The 21,493-nt window shown below is 36.7% G+C and overlaps 1 protein-coding gene across 2 annotated transcripts in view; it reads left to right on the top strand.

Annotated features, from left to right (window-relative positions):
• Positions 1–15,728, top strand: part of LOC138698496 (uncharacterized) — a 34,715-nt gene extending 18,987 nt beyond the window's left edge. Inside the window, exons 4-7 of one of the 2 annotated variants that reach the window (XR_011331881.1) lie at positions 3,546–3,640; positions 4,151–4,299; positions 9,374–9,716; positions 14,259–15,728. Coding sequence is in view for 1 of the 2 variants with exons in the window: in XM_069824463.1 (XP_069680564.1) it covers positions 4,165–4,299; positions 9,374–9,634 (396 nt within the window). In the remaining variant the exon portion in view is untranslated. Of the gene's footprint in view, positions 1–3,545; positions 3,641–4,150; positions 4,300–9,373; positions 10,003–14,258 lie in introns of those variants that run through there. The other variant, XM_069824463.1, reaches the window with a different exon arrangement.
• The last annotated feature ends 5,765 nt before the right edge of the window (positions 15,729–21,493 follow it).

The raw sequence follows: 21,493 nt of genomic DNA, 5'->3' as shown, positions 1-21,493 counted from the left end.
ACTCTCCTATTACCATGGGATCGTATGAGACCCCCAAGAGCACATTCAAAGCCACGTACCTTTTCTGTTTTCTTATATAAAATTTTGAAATAAATTGGCTTTCTTCCTTTGAGTGTGATCTATGTAGCAATGTTTCGCTTTTTATTTTATTTTGAACACAAGAAAAATTATTAATTGTTATTACACTGAATACCGTTGAAATATCAAATGACTCCACATAAAATTGGCGCTCTTTTTGATTATTTAGTTGTCTTAAACAATGAAATAATTTCGAATAGCTATTTTATAAAACACAGAATCGTAGTCTTTATGATGATATTATTAATTTTTGATTCTACAGAATTCTCTGTTGTGGTTATTATTTATTAATACTAGAGAAAAATTCGCTCTAGCGATGGGGATCAAACCCAGGACCCCCAGTTCTATGCACTGGGCGCTCTATCATTGAGCTACACCAAGGGGTACATGAGTACAATCATATAAATAAATTCAGTTCTTAAAACAAATTTGTATCTTACTTAATTTACTTGGAGTCACCATTGGTATCCAGTGTAACAGAATAATGCCCACGTGCATCAACGTCGGTTAGTGTAATCACCAGTTAAAATTGTCACCTAACCCCTGGTTAAGCATTTTTACAGTGGATCGACCTCGGTTACGACTTAAATAGGAGGTTAACCACAGTAATCTCTAACCGGCCATATTCGAGCGGTTAAAGGAGATAACCAATGATTAGTAGAGCAAGTAAAGCAAAATGGCGGCCAAAGCCACAGATGTTTATTTCGAAGACGATTATTATTGTACAGTACTTGAATTACTTGGATAGAGCGTGAGCGTGAAGTTTCTTTAGTGGAAAGAGAGAATTCTTACGAGGAATTAGATCACAGAAAATTTCAGGAGGGATTTCGTTTATCAAAATCTACAATTGGATCACTTGAAATATCACAAAAAATCATATTTCTCCTATGGATCGGCTGCTTATATTACGATTCTATGTAACTGTTATTTTCTGTACTAAAAGGGGGAATACTCGAATATCTCTTTCTCTATGTCACTGGCTGAACAAAGACAGGTTATGGATGGATCTTAGGATAATGAGCAGTTCCCTCATGTAAATGGGGTCCTGGATCGTATACACATTCATACTAATCTTCTACATCCTTTTCCTTTATAGATATTCCATCTTTTTATATATAATATATTTAAATCTAGTAATTAAGTCTATCGATACTTCAACCTCACATTAGGATATAATCATTTTTGCATTCAGTTTTCTATTTTGTACGATTTTAACCTAACAGCACTGAAAAGCAAAGAGATGCAACTCGCAAATATAACAGCACCCAAAGGCAAACAAATGCAAAGCGAAAATGTAGGACACGTTCATTTCGATGTAGATTGGAGTGAGCGCAGTCGTTTTTAGACGTTGACTATTATCTTTGCAGCGGTATGGATGCTTTCCTTTAGTCATTTTGTAGAAACAGTGTACCATCACAGACTTTACTCTGGTTAAATGAGGTGCCAGCTAGCCATGTTTAAGTAATCGGTGATTATGAATGGTGCACAGAAATTACATTTTAACCACTGTTACTGTTTAACCGTTGTTTCGTAATCTATGATTACTGCGTTTTTAACCGATGTTGATACACTTCGCCATAATTCTGGTAGTAGGAGGATTAATGAAATTTATTAACCAAGTTATGAACCGTAGTAAAACCTGGAACTCGAACAGCTGGGAATTTCTCTTGAAATAATCTCCCAACAGCATAAACGGTTACACGAACATATGAATCGTAAGCGAACATTCATTGAGGAATAGAGTAATTAGGTCTATAATGTTTCATTACACCTCTCCTTTCCTTGCAGAGCAGACCGTGCATATAGTATCCACTTACTGATCTGTGTATTCCGTTAAGCAGGGCTCCTCTTTATCTGAAATGTTGGCCAAGGTGAAGCTAACTTTCTGTTAGAGTTTTGCCATGTTCTGTTTCACAGATAATCTGCTTACCCAGTGTCAGTGACATATAATAACTTATTTTTCTGTCTAAATATTTACGAATTATACAGAGAAAATGGGCTAATTCTTAAGTAATTATTTGATTATATGAAAACTTAATTTATCTACGAGGCGCATCCAGAAAGTAAGTTTCCCGATTTTCTCCCCTTGAAAGTAAACGTAATTAGCCATGTCAATAGCACATGCGTAACAGATCTATGACATATCAATCATATGCCAGCCGGACAGGTCCCACCTGGTGCCAGTAGCGTGGCAGCAGTGGTCCGAAATGGAAGCTCTTATTCCTTCTCCCGCCGCCTGCGAGGTTCGGTCGGTGATAAAGTTCTTTAATGCACAAAGCATTGCGCCAATTGAAATTCATCGGCAGCTCTGTCAGGTCTATGGGCCGAACATCATGAGTAAGCAGATGGTGCATCGCTGGTGTAGGCAGTTTTCCGAAGGTCGTCGAAGTGTCCATAATGAAGAGCGCAGTGGGCGACCGTCCCTCATCAATGATGATTGTGTTGAGCTGGTGCGGCAGTGCATCATGGAGAACCGTCGCTTCACGATTACGGAGCTGAGCAGCCATTTACCGCAGATATCGCGATCCTTGTTGCATGAGATTGTCACTAAGCACCTGCTGTTCAAAAAAGTGTGTGCAGGTGGGTGCCGAAAAACCTGACACCCGAACACAAAATGCAGCGTTTAGGAGCAGCATTGACATTTCTGCAACAGTATCACGATGACAGCGACGAGTTCCTCGATAGGATCGTCACGGGCGATGAGACTTGGATTTCGCACTTCACCCCTGAAACCAAGCAGCAGTCAATGCATTGGCGGCATAGTGGATCTCCGGTCAGGACGAAATTCAAACAGATGCTGTCAGTACGGAAAGTGATGTGCACGGTGTTCTGGGACAGGAAGGGCATTCTGCTCATTGACTTCCTTCCAAGAGGTGAAACAGTGAACGCTGACCATTACTGTGAAACACTGCGAAAATTGTGACGTGCCATTCAAAACAAGAGGCGTGGAATGCTTACTGCAGGTGTTGTGCTCCTCCATGACAATGCTCGTCCACATACAGCTTGGCGCACAGCAGCTGTTTTGACGGAATTTGGCTGGGAGTTGTTTGATCAGCCACCCTACAGTCCTGATCTTGCTCCCAGCGATTTTCACGTTTTCTTTCACCTCAAGAAATTCCTGTCCTCCAGTGAGCGTTTTGGCAACGACGAAAAGCTGAAGACGTCTGTCACACGCTGGTTCCATTCACAGGCGGCAGAGTTCTACGACAGAGGGATACAAAAGTTGATCCCACGATACGACAAGTGTCTCAATTCTGATGGTGGATATGTTGAAAAATAGCTGAAACATTGCTGTACCTGTTGCCAATAAATGTTTTCCTGAAAGTGTGTGTTCTTTTTTTTTTTTAAATAGGGAAACTTACTTTCTGGATGCGCCTCGTATATTAGTCTTTTAGTAATGATAATAAAAGTTGAAAATTTGAGATTTTGTGTTTAGACTGTCACTAATTGCAATTTATATATTACAGCCACCCCAAGAGGTGACATTGGAATTGACAGATGACAGTTGGCCTCCCAGAAGAGATGAAAATATAAGAACATCTACAAAACAACCGTCACCTAGGTATGTATCCTTAATGGCAAGATTTGCAAGTGACATTTTTCTTTTGGGTATTGTGTAAATGGTAAATATTTGTATTTTGTGTGGAAAGATTTACAAAACGAAATATAAGTCTAGGAGGTTAAGTCTGAGAGTTTATGGACAATCATCCAATTCAGATATACCTTCCTGAGACAAGTCTGTAAGAATAAGTCTCCAATTAAGTCTTTGTATGTATGGGGCTCTTTAGGGAAGTTGTTAAGTTGTTTGTCATTGATGCATATAAAATGGCTATGTTAAAGTTGTCACATGTTCAAACATAGGAATGGTACTCTTTTTCTTAAGAATGCATAAATCCTAAACAGTAATTATCAGGTATAAAACTGTTTAAACTCCATACAATATCAGTATGAACCTAACACAATTAATGCCTCTTTCTTTTTCTCTGATTTATGTATGTTATGGACCTGAGAGAGTTCTACAAATTTTGTCTCTTTTTTTTTTTTTTAAATGTCTGAACTTATTTATGCACAGCCCAGCAGTAATCGATGTTCCACTGCAGCCTTTGGATGCTCGTTCCCTATTGGCTGCTCGAGCTGTGTTGCAAGCAGCCAGCCAGAGGGAGAAAAGTATTGCTTCTTCCACCCCACCCAGTTCGCTGGACCTTGAGTGGGAACATGAAGGCATGTTTATTTTTTGCTTCCATATATGCAATTCAAATGTTGTCTAGCTTAAATGTTTAATCCGATGTTTCTTGGAGTGTGGTTGACAGACCATTGGTGGCATTTGGCAACATGTCAGGTAATCTATTAGTTAAGTGTTGGTAATTTAATTAATTATAGGGAAATTAAGTAAATATATGTTCATGTCGTGACTCTTAACGGATATCAGCCAAGGGTAAACGTGATCAAGGATGAGAATGGTGACTTGCTTGCAGACTCTCCATCAGTCCTAAACAGATGGAAAAACTATTTTGCGCAACTACTAAATGTACATAGGCCAGATAGATATGATCGGGACGAAATTGAAATACAAACTGCTGAGCCATTATACCCGAACCCACGCTTTCAGAAGTCGAAATTGCGATAGAAAATCTGAAAAAGTACAAGTTTCCAGGTATCGATCAAATTCCAGCACAATTAATACAAGAGGGTGGAAGTGCATTATATAGCGAAATTTATAAACTTGTACTTGCTATTTGGGAAAGGGAAATTGTACCAGAACAATGGAAGGAGTCCATAATTGTACCTATTTTTAAGAAAGGGGACAAAACCAACTGTCGTAACTTTCGAGGAATATCACTTTTGTTGACGGCGTACAAAATTTTGTCCAATATTCTTTTGAGAAGATTAACTCCGTACATAGATGAAATTATTGGGGATCATCAGTGCGGTTTTAGGCGTAATAGATCGACTATTGATCAGATTTTTTGTATTCAACAGATAATGGAGAAAAAATGGGAGTATAAGGGTACAGTACATCAGTTATTCATAGATTTCAAAAAGGCATATGACTCGGTTAAGAGGGAAGTATTATATGATATTCTTATTGAATTTGGTTTTCCCAAAATGTGTCTCAGTGAAATATACAGCAGAGTCCGTATAGGTCAGTTTCTATCTGATGCTTTTCCAATTCACTGCGGGCTAAAGCAGAGAGATGCACTATCACCTCTACTTTTTAACTTCGCTTTAGAATATGCCATTAGGAAAGTTCAGGATAACAGGCAGGGTTTGGAATTGAACGGATTACATAAGCTTCTTGTCTATGCGGATGACGTGAATATGTTAGGAGAAAAGCCACAAACGATTAGGGAAAACACGGGAATTTTACTGGAAGCAAGTAAAGCGATCGGTTTGGAAGTAAATCCCGAAAAGACAAAGTATATAATTATGTCTTGTGACCAGAATATTGTACGAAATGGAAATATAAAAATTGGAGATTTATCCTTTGAGGGGGTGGAAAAATTCAAATATCTTGGAGCAACAGTAACAAATATAAATGACACTCGGGAGGAAATTAAACACAGAATAAATATGGGAAATGCGTGTTATTATTTGGTTGAGAAGCTTTTATCATCTAGTCTGCTGTCAAAAAATCTGAAAGTTAGAATTTATAAAACAGTTATATTACCGGTTGTTCTGTATGGTTGTGAAACTTGGACTCTCACTCTGAGAGAGGAACGTCAGTTAAGGGTGTTTGAGAATAAGGTGCTTAGGAAAATATTTGGGGCTAAGCGGGATGAAGTTACAGGAGAATGGAGAAAGTTACACAACACAGAACTGCACGCATTGTATTCTTCACCTGACATAATTAGGAACATTAAATCCAGACGTTTGAGATAGGCAGGGCATGTAGCACGTATGGGCGAATCCAGAAATGCATATAGAGTGTTAGTTGGGAGACCGGAGGGAAAAAGACCTTTAGGGAGGCCGAGACGTAGATGGGAGGATAATATTAAAATGGATTTGAGGGAGGTGGGGTATGATGATAGAGACTGGATTAATCTTGCTCAGGATAGGGACCGATGGCGGGATTATGTGAGGGCGGCAATGAACCTTCGGGTTTCATAAAAGCCATTTGTAAGTAAGTAAGTAAGTCGTGACTCTAACCTATAAATCAGTGATTCCCAAACTTTATGAAGATGCAACTCATTTTTGAGCAAGAATTTTGTGTGCGACTGACTATCATACTGGTACTTAATCCATTCGAAAAATACAAATCCCTCTAAAATCGGAAAGAACGATATTCTAATCTTACTCAAAACCAGTTGATACAGTACCGTCGGATTCTTATGTATTGTCGGACCATCGGATCTGTGCCCCTTCAGCTCTGTCGTCGTTCTTGAAAAATTTAACGCCTGTACTCACTCCATTCCACCTGCTTTCCTCCCACCACGTTAAACTGCAAGCCACGAACCTTGCAGAATAGGGTTATTGCCAAACTTCCGTCAAACGGTATAATAAATAACTGGTCCTCCATGCTACAATATCATTTCTTTCAATCAAAATACATCTTGTATTTCTACATTTTTTAAACCTAAATCCCATGTCTCAAATCTCACTCCGCAGCGTTTCTCTCCAAGCTTGGAAAATCTTGTCTCTCGCAATCATCAGTAATTTCTTCAATGTCGGAACTATATTCTATACAGAATAAAATTCTTGTATCTTTCTTCTTAAAATACATTGGTTGATATCATCTACAAGAATTAAAGGTTCCCTTGTTCTGTTCTTCTGTGGTGATTCTAGCTTTTCATCTCCTGCGCAGCCTCCCTCTCTCCTGATTTTCTTTGTTAGGCGCTCTGACCTGCCTATATAAGTTACATTAAATGTTGTATTATTAGTATTAGTTAAGTAAGTAATTATAATACGTAATCAATTGAAATAAAATAAGCCCCATCAATGATCGCAGCTGCTCTTATCATTGCTCGATTTATAGGAAACAGATATTGACCTGTTTGTTTCTCTTCATCGCAAAATACTATTACGTACTTGCTTAATAATATTTCTTTCGCCACTCCATGCTACAGTGTTCATGTTGAGTTGACAACACTGGACTGCAAGTGCAAATAAACTGTCCCGCAAGAAGGCTCAAAATTGTGAGTAGTGAGGGAGAGAAAGGGAGAGAGCTAGAAAAGAGGGAGATAGGAATGCAGGGAGAGAAATGAATTACCGAGGCTGAGAAGGAATTAGGTTTCAGTTCGCATATCTTACCGGGGCACAGATCCGATGGTCTGACAATACTGGTACCTGTGAAACAAGATGTCGGTTAGATACTTGCATTCAACTGACTGAAATTCCAAAGAATATTAAGGAAAGACTTATTGAAATATGTATCTACTAATGGAATGTCAAAACTATACTTTTTTCACAGAGCATAGACCAGTTTTTGGTCAAAAGAATGCAAGAATAACTCGAGCTTGCAGAAGAAGCTCTTAAATTTTTTATAGAATTTGCAGTCTCGTATTTATGAAAAATAAGTTTCTCGTCTATGTCTATCATCAAAACAAAAGCATGAAATATTTGTGTATCTAATGCAAGTCAAGTGTACATTTGTAACTTAAAAGTGTGGAACACAGTCATTTTGATATATCTGACTTGAAGACAACCACGAAACATTGCATCCTCGTAAATATAATGATTTTTCGACCTTTAAAATATTTCATTACAAATTCAGTTCTTCAGTATAATTTTCACTTCCTAACAAATTGTTTACTTAATTTCAGCTCTTTTTACAACTTCATGGGTTTTTCATCATACAAAACAATATTAATTGATTGAAGATGTAATCTTTTGCCAGTAAATATATAAAAGTTACTTGTGAGGTATTGTAATCAATGTTGAGTCCAACCAATATAAGATTTTTTTCTCTTCATTGTAAAAAATGTAATTACCTGGCTCTTGCATTCAGGTAAGAATTTGATGATGCTGATAAACTCTTTAATTATGCAGATTTATTGTATTTTATTTGGTAGCATGCTAGTAATCTTCAAAGAATTATTTCGTAAATAATTATGTAAATCTGATCCAAATGGTTTAGGAACAAGGATATTTTAACATTGAAATATTTATTTCAAATTTTGCCAAAATAAATTTCATATTTTAACAAAATATCTTTCATATTTTGCTGGATTTTATAATACCATTTGCAAAATAATGAAGGAACTGAATTATGAAATATGTCAAATGAATGATGACTCATTTCTTATTTTGTCTACCCACATAAGCACTACAATGTGTTAAATTGTAGTTGTAATAGTTAGTCTGCGAGGAAATCAAAATTCTGTTTGGTTGTTCACTGATAATTAAGGGGAGAGGATGGTATTTTTTTTTTTACTTTTTTCCTATTTGGTGTAAACTATTAATTTTTTGTATGTAGAGAGCTCATAGCTGTGGCAACTCAACCAAATAAAAATATTGTGAAAAAAAAATTATTTTGGGGGCCCAAATTTGAAAAAAATATATCCAATGCAGGATTGTACTGAAACTGGTATATCTAAACCGTTTTTAAAAATAGATTCAAACAGTTTTTTGCAATGTATTTGCAAAAGCATGTTCTACAAACTGTGTGTAACAGAATTTTGATATTAGTCCCTACGTTTGTAAAGTAAACAATTAAAATTTAATAACAATTTTCTGATTTCCTATCTTGCAAACAAACGAACGTATTTTTAAAATGAAATCAATTAACAAAATTCTGTTACAGAGAAAAGTTTCCTAATAGTCTAAAGAATGTGTGTTCTAAATTTCATGCATGTATCTTTAATAGTTCAGAAATTATATCCATTTTTGTCTGGCAATGTAGCAAAAAAAAAATAAAGTTACTGGAAACCGATAAAAGCGGGCATGTGATTTAAAAATCCATAGCACAGGAAGTTTAAAAATGACGTCTCAACATCCGATAAGGGCACAAATACCCACAAAATGTTATACAATGCATTCCACACATATCAAAGCGTATTTTAAAGAGACAAAAAAAATTTGAAAATTTAATTTACCGGAAACAACAATAAAAGTGGGCGAATGATTTAAAAATCCATAACACAGGAAGTTTAAAAATGGCGACTCAACGTCCGATAAGGGCACAAATACCCACAAAATGTTATACAATGCATTCCACATATATCAGAGTATTTTAAAGAATTTTTTTTTTTAAATTTACTCATTTTTCACCAAAAAATACCATCCTTTCCCCTTAAAATTTGAAGAACACTGTGTAATTCCTTGAAGTAATGACACATGCTCTGAATGTGTTCCACAGGTTGTCTTCCCATTCAACCACTACACTACGCAGGAGTGCCAGAAGACGAAGGCTGTGAGTCTGCTGCTACTAATGGTCAGAATGGCGGTGCTAGTGCAGCTGGTAGCACTGCATGGTCACGTATCTCCACTCCAGACTCCCTGGAATGGGATCCTGTCGAAGCGCCACTTGCCACAGCAAGTGAACAACCCATCGAGGAACTGGATGCAGAGACTGAACAGTTACTTAGCGAGATCGAACGACTTACCTCTAGGGCTTTAAGAGAAACTGGAGACTGGAGCAGCTGATCTCCATTAGCACTGTGCTGAATCGCTGGGCCCACATCAAGAGCTTTACGGTTTGAGTAAGTTAAATTCATCACTTGCAGAAAATGGAACAGTGCCAGAAACAAATATCCATCATACTATCGAAGATTTCATTATGGAGAAGTTGTAACTTATCTGTATGTACACACACCTTAAATCAGCGTTTCTCAAACTATGTTCCGTGGACCACTGTGGTCCTCAAGGTCTGCCCAGCGAATAGGGATTATAAAGAATGGACACTTCGCGTCGGTACCTTTGATGTAGCCGGACCGATTTCAATGACCTTCAAGCCAGCTAGAGCGTGAGATTCTGCTTTCTCCCTAGAGTTGGCACTGACATCACACTAGCTAGCAGTCGACACAGCGGAAATATAACACATAATTAATACATCTAGGTACATTATGTACTCAAATAAAATAAATTGGATCCATAAAATAATAAATCCGTTATTAACTGTAATGTCTAGACTCTACAGTTCCTTTATAATGAGAGTTGAGATGTTGACCCCAACAACAATTAAAATATGTAATGATTTGATAGCACTGAAAATGGAAAAACAAAACTCTTATAAGAAGTAAAACCATATACCTATATTATATTATATACAAATATTAAACGAATTTGATACTTAATTTTATAATGTATTGTATTATTTTATAATATAATTTATTATATCTGAAATATAAAAAATTATTATTACAACTAGTTCGTCACTGAGAAATAAGGAAAAGCTGTTAACTTGAATTTATTTGAAGCAAACCATTACTGGATTATGCAATAAGGTAGGCGATGTTTGGATCCTGTGTCTCAACTCTATTCTCAATTATTATCTTAGCCTATGCTCGATTACACTAACCTCTAGCGCTTGAAAGTGGAACTAAACTCTAGCGCACAGAGAAACAAAACACAGGAAAATTCGCTCAGTGTCCATTCTTTATAATCCCTATTTGCTGGTCTGCCCTTGTGGTCCTTCAAAAAAGACAGAAGAAAAAATAAAATTCAAACGAATTGCGTATTACATTATAGCTGAAAATCTCAGAGATTGGAAATTACACATGGCAATCGCTTTCACTTTTTCTCCCAGTACTGACATTTTATGAAATTTATTACCCTACCCGTCTATTGCCTTCCCACTCTACCCTCAGCAACAAAAGAGGGATTTAAAGCACTATGAACGTGGTGTTTCTCGCCATCTTTTCCCTGCACTTCTGGTGCTGCATTTGTAACCCAGCCAGAGACCACCCGAATTCATTACAGAGGACCAAAGTACCGAACCTTTTCATGTATTTATGACTTTAAATCTTTCTTATGTGGTACATGCTAGTAGTTGTCCATGTCTCTGTTAAATAGTGCCCATTATACATAATGAAAAACTGGCTTCGATCCGGATCTTTGAAAAGAAAGGAACGTGATGATACGCTTCATTTAGGCTCTGCTAATAGTTCAGAAGCTATGTGTGAAGATATTAATATCAATTATTCTAGTGCCATTAAAGAAATATCTAGTCATTCAAATATAGTCTAGAACGACTGTTTAAGAATCGACAGACTCATTCATTTCATTAATGTGAGTACCAACTTTTTTTTTTAGTTATTAAGTTAAAGATTATCCAAACTCTAATAGCCTTGAATTATTAAAAAAAAAAAAAGAAAATAAATTTTCTTGTATTAACATTAACTTAATTAGCTAATACTAATATAAAATTAATTGAATTAAATTAATTTTAATTAATTTTAATTTAAAATATAAGTGTAATGGTATTAAAATATGCTACAAAAATTATAAAATTACTTTTGAAGGGAACAAGAGTAAGGTGGTCCACGGAACTGTTCTAACTTAAAAAAGTGGTCCCCACTTCAAAAAAGTTTGAGAAACGCTGCCTTAAATTATTTCCAGAAAATTATTATTTACTTTCTGATTAGTTACTTGCTTCCTCTTCTGCCTTCCTGGTGTAGAAGTTTTCCAAGGAAACACCATTGGATTCTATCCAAAGCTAATTCCCTTGAAAATCATTCAATTGTTTTAACCTGGCACCAGTCGCTGTATGAGAATTTTGCCAAATATCAAATTCAGATGATAATCACATCAAAATGGAAGGGGTTGTAAGTTTATCACTTTCTCTAGCTGACTTTATAAGTGTTGGCTATTACCTGGTAGAAGAATTTTCTTCGAACAATAGATGGTACTCTATAGAGAAAATATTTGTCAGACCAGTAGCTCAGTTATGGTGGAATAATTACTGTCATATCTTTGTAAAGTCAATGGACTTTTAATTCTATTTAGGTTCATTATTTCCCTTTAAACTTCCTAAGTTCCTAAATCTTTCCTTGAATGCGTGTATTTCGCCAGACAACTTAACCCTTTTCTAAAATAAAATAAAAGTACGTACTATGCAATACAAAATCCTGTTGAGATATATACATTCTTTTCGAAGAAACTATATGCAGTAGAACCCCGATTGTCTGTCACCCTTTCAACTCTTAAATCATAATATTTCATTCCCAGTGATGCAAACTAAATGTAGCATTTAGTAATGTTCAGAAACAAAGAAAAAAAACAAAATATGTTATGAAGAGGATGTCCTTTTAGATTTTTAAAATATATCCCCTCAAATAAAATTCAGACCTTTTTGACTGAAAAAACTAGTCATTCACTGCTTCCATCACATCATTATCACTCTTGAATTTTTTTCCTTTCAAGTCCTGATTTAGGTTTGGAAAGTGAACTGGCCATAACTATATTACTGATACATTAAAACCTTTAATAAGTTCTTAGACTCCAGGATATCCAGTTTATCTCAAATTTATTTTCACCTCAATAACTCAACATTTATTGAAGATTAAACAAGTTAAATATCCAACATTATTTTGAGTAACGTGAAAACTCACACTCAGAATTTATTTTCTAAACAATAAGCTCAAGATCAAAATCCAATCAATTAACATTATTCATCTTTTATACCTGGGTACAATTAGCTCATAATCTTTATGCTCGACCATGCCGAAATGTAGTAATTATACACCTGGTAGCAGACCTTTAATGCATGTCATTAAAGTACACCTACTCATTAAAGGTCAGGTCTTTCAGCCAATTACGACTCAGGTTACAACTGTTCAGCCAATGACAGGTCAGCTTTCTACCGTTATAAAACCGCAAGTATCGATTATTCTCGGATATGCAATCGAAAGAGAATTAGCGAAAAGTGATGGAGGCTGGAAATCCAATACTGTCGCAGAAGGTTATGTTCTGTTACTATAATAATTAGCGTTAATTGTAAATAATATTCAAATAAATTCAATTTGTCATCTCGTTTTTCAATGTCTAATTTAATTTCAATGTTATCTCTGTAGGTTCTTATGGCCTAGCAAGGCCAATGTGGACATCTGTTCCTCGGAAAAAATCAATACTTTCGCGTCTGCGCACATCTCACAACATACGGGACATTGCTAAAAAATTAATAATATCAAGTTAGAAATATGGTCGAGCATAAAAAGTCGTATGAAACTCGCCTATAATGTAATTAAGAAGCTCGTATGAAAATGATGAAACTCGCTTGCGCTCGTTTCATAAATATCCATATTCACTTCTTAATTACCTTCATTATAGGCTCGTTGCATAATGTACTATTATCACTCTGCCAAAATAATCACAAATTTTAAATAACTATTACAGTGTAAAGCTTTCTGATGTGAATTTGTTTTAACCCACAAAATTTTAAGAACCACGGCAGATCTCCCAAAAAGAAAACATTAATTTAAAACATTGTTTCTTGTTCACGTTAACACTTGTTTAAAACTTGAAACTATATTAGTTTCAAGTATTAATTTAGAATTTAATAATTTTACCAAGTCCCAATGTACGCCGAAAAACTCGCCGGACTATAATCTAACAAGTTTGAGGAAAACCCAAAGTACAGTTACCCAATTTACCTTTTCATAACTGGTTAAGATATGAGGTTCCCGAGCAAGGATGCAAAAGTCTTTTAGGTACCAGCTGGTGCCTCGAGCTCTAGTCAACTGGTCACATACCCTGCCCGCTCCATTGAGCTGGCAGCCAAAAGGACTATCGGCGCATGTGCAGAGAAATGAGAAAACAAATCAAAATTTGCCACATCGGAAATCTTTTTTCTCAACGCACATGCTGTAAGATTACAAAGAAACACCACTTATACATGTCATTACATCCTGCTGGATTACAAAGGAAAAAAAAAAACCACTCATACACATACCGTTACAAAAGAGAAAATATGTAGTCCGATAGTGCCAAATGTGGTCATGATCATGGATGATCAATTCATACTCATAGTTTTGCAATGTTACTTGAATAACAAACGCTGTGCTGAAAAATAGATCCTTTATCCAACTTCCATTGCCTTTTGAGCTTAATTTCTTCTTGTAGTCATCTTAGAAGATCACAGTAATGTTCAACATTGATAATGACACCATGTTCGAGTAACTTAATAATTTCTTCTGCTTTCCAAAAACTGATTCCTCAACTTTCCCAGCTGATTTTTGAACTGAAAAACATTTTTGGGTAGAAGAGAAATGCATCCTATGTTTTGATTAATTTTTTTGTTTCAGGGTCGAAATGGTGAACCCATATTTCATTTTTAGTAATGTACCTCTTCAAAAACTTCGTTTCACCTCTTTGAAAACACTGGACAACCTCAAAGGTAACACTTCATCCATTTTAGCAGCTTTTATTCAGCATTTAATGCTAAGGGGTTTAGAATAATATAGCTACAGACTTGAAAATTTCTGTTAGAAATGGGAAAAGATATCATAAAAGACTGAAAATACTATTGGTCATGAAATCCATTGCCATCTGTGATGGGCAGAAAACTTATCAACTCCTCATATATAGCATGTGATTAGAACATGGCCAGACTGTTTTAGACTCTCGTATTATGTCTGAGCTACTTCCTAACCCATACCTGCCTTCATACATCCTTGCTCCAGGCTGTTAGTCCTAGAAATTTTGGTCTTTCTTAAAAGATAGTTCATTGCTGTTGTCCGCAGTTGTCCTGTATCTCCTATAGGAACTTTTTAAGTGTCCATTGTATAAATTTAACAGTTTTAGAACCGAAACTCCTGACTTTTCTCGTACATACATCCAGGAATTGCTCTTTTCTTTACTGAAATGAAAAAGAAAAACATGTGCAATTTTTTTTTTATTATTATTACAATTTTTGCATTTTGTGTTTATTGTATTTAATTTTAATGATTTGTGATCCTTTGTTTTGAGCTATGTCTAAATTCTGTGAGTGTAAAGTATTTTCTGTGCTGTTATCAACAGGGTAGCTAATGCATGAAAGTTGATTGCTAATGAATCACACAGCATTAAAGAAGTTTGAGCTGGTGAAGCTAATATTATGTATGACAGAAAGAAATATAATGTATCACTTGTTTAATATAGGAAAGTTTATCAATTGAAGAGAGTAATTGTTGGCAATATTGTTAGTATCATGAGAAGTTAATTATCCTGAGAGAATTTGAAATCTACTACAATACTTTAAAAGTAGAATTGTCATTTTTTATGGCAATATATTAGAAGTTGTAATTAATTGTTAGTCCTCACTTGAAGGTTGTCGCTCTACTATGGTTGTGAATTAATAACGAGTGAGAATAGATGTGAGTATGCATGTGTCAGACCGTAGCATGACATGAACGGCACTAGCACCAGTGAAGGATTGACAATACAGACTGATTGCCTGCATCAATAACTCCAAATGCAATAGTTAAGCATATTTGTGCTGTGGAAACTATGTTCTCAGTTGACCCGAAGCAGTCAAATCTCGATTAATCATACACTTATTTTTGATATCACAAGAATTTGTTCAGTCTTATGCCCCAGTCAAGAAATCTACTCTCAATATCAACAAAATCATTTGGCATTTTTCCTTGTTACTTCCTGATGATTGCTACCCAGTCAAGAAAACTACTCTCAATATCAACAAAATCATTTGACACTTTTCCTTGTTAGTTCCTGATGATTGCTACCCAGTCAAGAAAACTACTCTCAGTATCAACAAAATCATTTGGTATTTTTCCTTGTTACTTCCTGATGATTACTACCCAACCCAGTCAAGAAAACTACTCTCAGTATCAACAAAATCATTTGACACTTTTCCTTGTTTCTTCCTGATGATTGCTACCCAGTCAAGAAAACTACTCTCAGTATCAACAAAATCATTTGGCATTTTTCCTTGTTACTTCCTGATGATTGATACCCAGTCAAGAAATCTACTCTCAGTATCAACAAAATCATTTGACACTTTTCCTTATTACTTCCTGATGATTGCTACCCAGTCAAGAAAACTACTCTCAGTATCAACAAAATCATTTCGCATTTTTCCTTGTTACTTCCTGATGATTGCTACCCAGTCAAGAAAACTACTCTCAATATCAACAAAATCATTTGACACTTTTCCTTGTTAGTTCCTGATGATTGCTACCCAGTCAAGAAAACTACTCTCAGTATCAACAAAATCATTTGGCATTTTTCCTTGTTACTTCCTGATGATTGCTACCCAGTCAAGAAAACTACTCTCAGTATCAACAAAATCATTTGACACTTTTCCTTGTTACTTCCTGGTGATTGCTACCCAGTCAAGAAAACTACTCTCAGTATCAACAAAATCATTTGGCATTTTTCCTTGTTACTTCCTGATGATTGCTACCCAGTCAAGAAAACTACTCTCAGTATCAACAAAATCATTTGACACTTTTCCTTGTTACTTCCTGATGATTGCTACCCAGTCAAGAAAACTATTCTCAATATCAACAAAATCATTTGACACTTTTCCTTGTTAGTTCCTGATGATTGCTACCCAGTCAAGAAAACTACTCTCAGTATCAACAAAATCATTTGGCATTTTTCCTTGTTACTTCCTGATGATTGCTACCCAGTCAAGAAAACTACTCTCATTATCGACAAAATCATTTGACACTTTTCCTTGTTACTTCCTGGTGATTGCTACCCAGTCAAGACAACTACTCTCAGTATCAACAAAATCATTTGGCATTTTTCCTTGTTACTTCCTAATGATTGCTACCCAGTCAAGAAAACTATTCTCAATATCAACAAAATCATTTGGCATTTTTCTTTATTACTTCCTGATGATTGCTACCCAGTCAAGAAAACTACTCTCAGTATCAACAAAATCATTTGGCATTTTTCCTTGTTACTTCCTGATGATTGCTACCCAGTCAAGAAAACTACTCTCAGTATCAACAAAATCATTTGACACTTTTCCTTGTTACTTCCTGGTGATTGCTACCCAGTCAAGAAAACTACTCTCAGTATCAACAAAATCATTTGGCATTTTTCCTTGTTACTTCCTGATGATTGCTACCCAGTCAAGAAAACTACTCTCAATATCAACAAAATCATTTGACACTTTTCCTTGTTAGTTCCTGATGATTGCTACCCAGTCAAGAAAACTACTCTCAGTATCAACAAAATCATTTGGCATTTTTCCTTGTTACTTCCTAATGATTGCTACCCAGTCAAGAAAACTATTCTCAATATCAACAAAATCATTTGGCATTTTTCCTTATTACTTCCTGATGATTGCTACCCAGTCAAGAAAACTACTCTCAGTATCAACAAAATCATTTGGCATTTTTCCTTGTTACTTCCTGATGATTGCTACCCAGTCAAGAAAACTACTCTCAGTATCATCAAAATCATTTGGCATTTTTCCTTGTTACTTCCTAATGATTGCTACCCAGTCAAGAAAACTATTCTCAATATCAACAAAATCATTTGGCATTTTTCCTTGTTACTTCCTGATGATTGCTACCCAGTCAAGAAAACTACTCTCAGTATCAACAAAATCATTTGGCATTTTTCCTTGTAACTTCCTGATGATTGATACCCAGTCAAGAAAACTACTCTCAGTATCAACAAAATCATTTGGCATTTTTCCTTGTTACTCTCTGATGATAGCTACCCAGTCAAGAAAACTACTCTCAGTATCAACAAAATAATTTGACACTTTTTCTTGTTACTTCCTGATGATTGCTACCCAGTCAAGAAAACTACTCTCAGTATCAACAAAATAATTTGACACTTTTCCTTGTTACTTCCTGATGATTGCTACCCAATCAAGAAAACTACTCTCAGTATCAACAAAATCATTTGGCATTTTTCCTTGTTACTTCCTAATGATTGCTACCCAGTCAAGAAAACTACTCTCAGTATCAACAAAATCATTTGACACTTTTCCTCGTTACTTCCTGGTGATTGCTACCCAGTCAAGAAAACTACTCTCAGTATCAACAAAATCATTTGGCATTTTTCCTTGTTACTTCCTGATGATTGCTACCCAGTCAAGAAAACTACTCTCAGTATCAACAAAATCATTTGACACTTTTCCTTGTTACTTCCTGATGATTGCTACCCAGTCAAGAAAACTACTCTCAATATCAACAAAATCATTTGACACTTTTCCTTGTTAGTTCCTGATGATTGCTATCCAGTCAAGAAAACTACTCTCAGTATCAACAAAACCATTTGACACTTTTCCTTGTTACTTCCTGATGATTGCTACCCAGTCAAGAAAACTACTCTCAGTATCAACAAAATCATTTCGCATTTTTCCTTGTTACTTCCTGATGATTGCTACCCAGTCAAGAAAACTACTCTCAGTATCAACAAAATCATTTGACACTTTTCCTTGTTAGTTCCTGATGATTGCTACCCAGTCAAGAAAACTACTCTCAGTATCAACAAAATCATTTGGCATTTTTCCTTGTTACTTCCTGATGATTGCTACCCAGTCAAGAAAACTACTCTCAGTATCAACAAAATCATTTGACACTTTACCTTGTTACTTCCTGGTGATTGCTACCCAGTCAAGAAAACTACTCTCAGTATCAACAAAATCATTTGGCATTTTTCCTTGTTACTTCCTGATGATTGCTACCCAGTCAAGAAAACTACTCTCAGTATCAACAAAATCATTTGGCATTTTTCCTTGTTACTTCCTGATGATTGCTACCCAGTCAAGAAAACTATTCTCAATATCAACAAAATCATTTGGCATTTTTCCTTGTTACTTCCTAATGATTGCTACCCAGTCAAGAAAACTACTTTCAGTATCAACAAAATCATTTGACACTTTTCCTTGTTACTTCCTGATGATTGCTACCCAATCAAGAAAACTACTCTCAGTATCAACAAAATCATTTGGCAAGTTTCCTTGTTACTTCCTAATGATTGCTACCCAGTCAAGAAAACTACTCTCAGTATCAACAAAATCATTTGGCATTTTTCCTTGTAACTTCCTGATGATTGATACCCAGTCAAGAAAACTACTCTCAGTATCAACAAAATCATTTGGCATTTTTCCTTGTTACTCTCTGATGATTGCTACCCAGTCAAGAAAACTACTCTCAGTATCAACAAAATCATTTGGCATTTTTCCTTGTTACTTCCTAATGTTACTTCCTTATTTCTTATTTTTCCATGCTGTTTCAGCTAACAGACGACACAGTCGAGTTCTCATTTGCTAATAATAGTGGATGTGCTCAACACTTGTGAAATGTCTGTTATCTATCCTAAAATTAATACTGCACTTAAAAACATCAGCATTGGAATCGAGCATATATGAAAATCCTTAAGTTACCATGAAAATTTCACAAAATGTCGCAAGCACACACTAAAGGCTGGTCCATAATAAACCGAAAATGAGAACCAGCACAAGAACGGAACGTGGAGGACGCGAACATGAAGATTTTTTATTAACAATGAACTGAGAATGAAAACGACTATATATGTTGTTGTTGTTTTCTAATGCCAGACGTTTGACAGTAAAGTCATTTGACCTCTTGCACTTCAATATTTTTCAAAGATATTATCATGGTCAGCCATCAGTCTTCTTAGCTGATGTTATACCACCAGCATTCCATTGTAAGATGTTTAGTTGATTCTGTACCGTTAAAGTAGTCCCCGCCCGGAGATCCGATTGGATAATTTTACCTTAATGGTATTCATTTCATATTGGAGTGAAAATGGCAAGTTGTAGCCGATGTAAGTGAACACCATACGAGGTCTGTCTAAAAAGTATCCGACCTTTAGCCAGAAAAAATATTTCAAATACCTGACGGGGTTGGGACCCTAATCCCCTTCAAAGTAGGCCCCTTGTGCTTGCACACACTTAGCCCACCGATCCTTCCACTGCCGGAAACACCTCTGGAAGTCTTCTTTTGGAATGGTGTTCAGCTCCATCGTCGCATTCCGCATTATCTCTTCTCTACTCTCAAAATGGGATCCTTTCAGTGGTGTCTTCAATTTTGGAAACAACCAGAAGTCGCAAGGAGCCAGGTCTGGAGAGTAGGGAGGTTGGTGAACGGTTGTAATTCCATGTTTGGCCAAGAAAGTGTGTATCAATTGGGATGAATGTGCGGGGGCGTTGTCGTGATGCAAGTGCCAGTTGTTCGCCGTCCACATGTCTAGTCTTTTGCGCCGAACTGCATCACGGAGTCGCCAGAGAACATCGTGATAGTACTCCTTTGTCACCATTTGTCCTTCCGGTGCGTATTCATGATGCACAATTCCACGGACATCAAAGAAAACAGTCAGCATCACCTTGATTTTGCTTCGCACCTGCCGCGCTTTCTTCGGCCTTGGAGACTCGGGATGCTTCCATTGCGACGACTGTCTTTTTGTTCCTGGGTCGTACCCGTACACCCATGACTCATCTCCAGTTATCACGGTGTTCAGAAACCCAGGATCAGTGTTGGCGGTGTCCAGAAGGTCCTGTGCAATGTCACGACGGAGGTCTTTTTGTTCCGGGGACAACAACTTGGGCACGAATTTCGCAGCCACTCGGTTCATGTTCAAATCATCACACAAAATTGCATGTGCAGAATCTTTACTCACTCCAACCTCTTCGGCAATCTCCCGCACGGTCAAACGACGATCTGCCATCACCAAATTTCGCACCCTCTCAACAACAGCTGCACTCCGAGCAGTTTGGGGCCTGCCACAACGCTGCTCACTCTCCGCTGATGTGCGGCCATCTTTGAATCTGTTGAACCACTCCTTAATTTGTGTTACACCCATCGCATCTTCCCCAAACACCTGCTGAATCTTACGAATTGTTTGACTTTGAGAATCACCAAGCTTTTGACAAAATTTGATGCAGTATCTTTGCTCAATTCGTTCAGTCATCTTGCGAGAAAACTAAATCCGACACCTAGAACAGCACCTTACTTGGCGACCACCAGCCAGTGACTGGCACAAGCGAATGCGGTGAAAAAATTCAAGCATGCGCATTACAGTTCCTCCTTCCACCATGCACAGTGGCGCCGCCTTAGAATCACAACTTTACGCGGGAAAAATTAAGGTCGGATACTTTTTAGACAGGCCTCGTATTTTAACGTTTTAGTGGCTACTTCATTCACACACAACTCCCAGAATGTCTGGAGGACCACACCTGCTGTTGGTTGACGGGTCCATTGGACCTAGCTGGGAGATCTTGTTGATCACCACCTTTCCCTCCTTAAGCCACTGAAGGACGATTTTAGTGCCATAGCAGGTCAGCACTAGGAACAGAAAAGTAGAAAGAGGAGGAAGGAAAGTGAAATGAATCCCTAGGCCTCGAATGCTCTAATGCCGTCGGTGTCGAAGAAAATAAGAGTTCAGTCAGAGGACTGGATAGGAAAGGGTAAAGAGGGAATTAGGTATTGAATAGAGGAAAATTATACGAAATTCGGTCATTAACTCATCAAGCTGACCAGTGCTAATTGATGAGTAGCCCCTTCCTTTAGTTCAGCTTGTAAAATTATGCTTACTAGCAGCTGCACCA

Source organism: Periplaneta americana, chromosome 4 (genome assembly GCF_040183065.1).
Source record: "Periplaneta americana isolate PAMFEO1 chromosome 4, P.americana_PAMFEO1_priV1, whole genome shotgun sequence".
NCBI classification, from domain to species: Eukaryota; Metazoa; Arthropoda; class Insecta; order Blattodea; family Blattidae; genus Periplaneta; species Periplaneta americana.
Note: the sequence above shows the minus strand (reverse complement) of the source record. Positions and strands in the feature narration are given on the sequence as shown.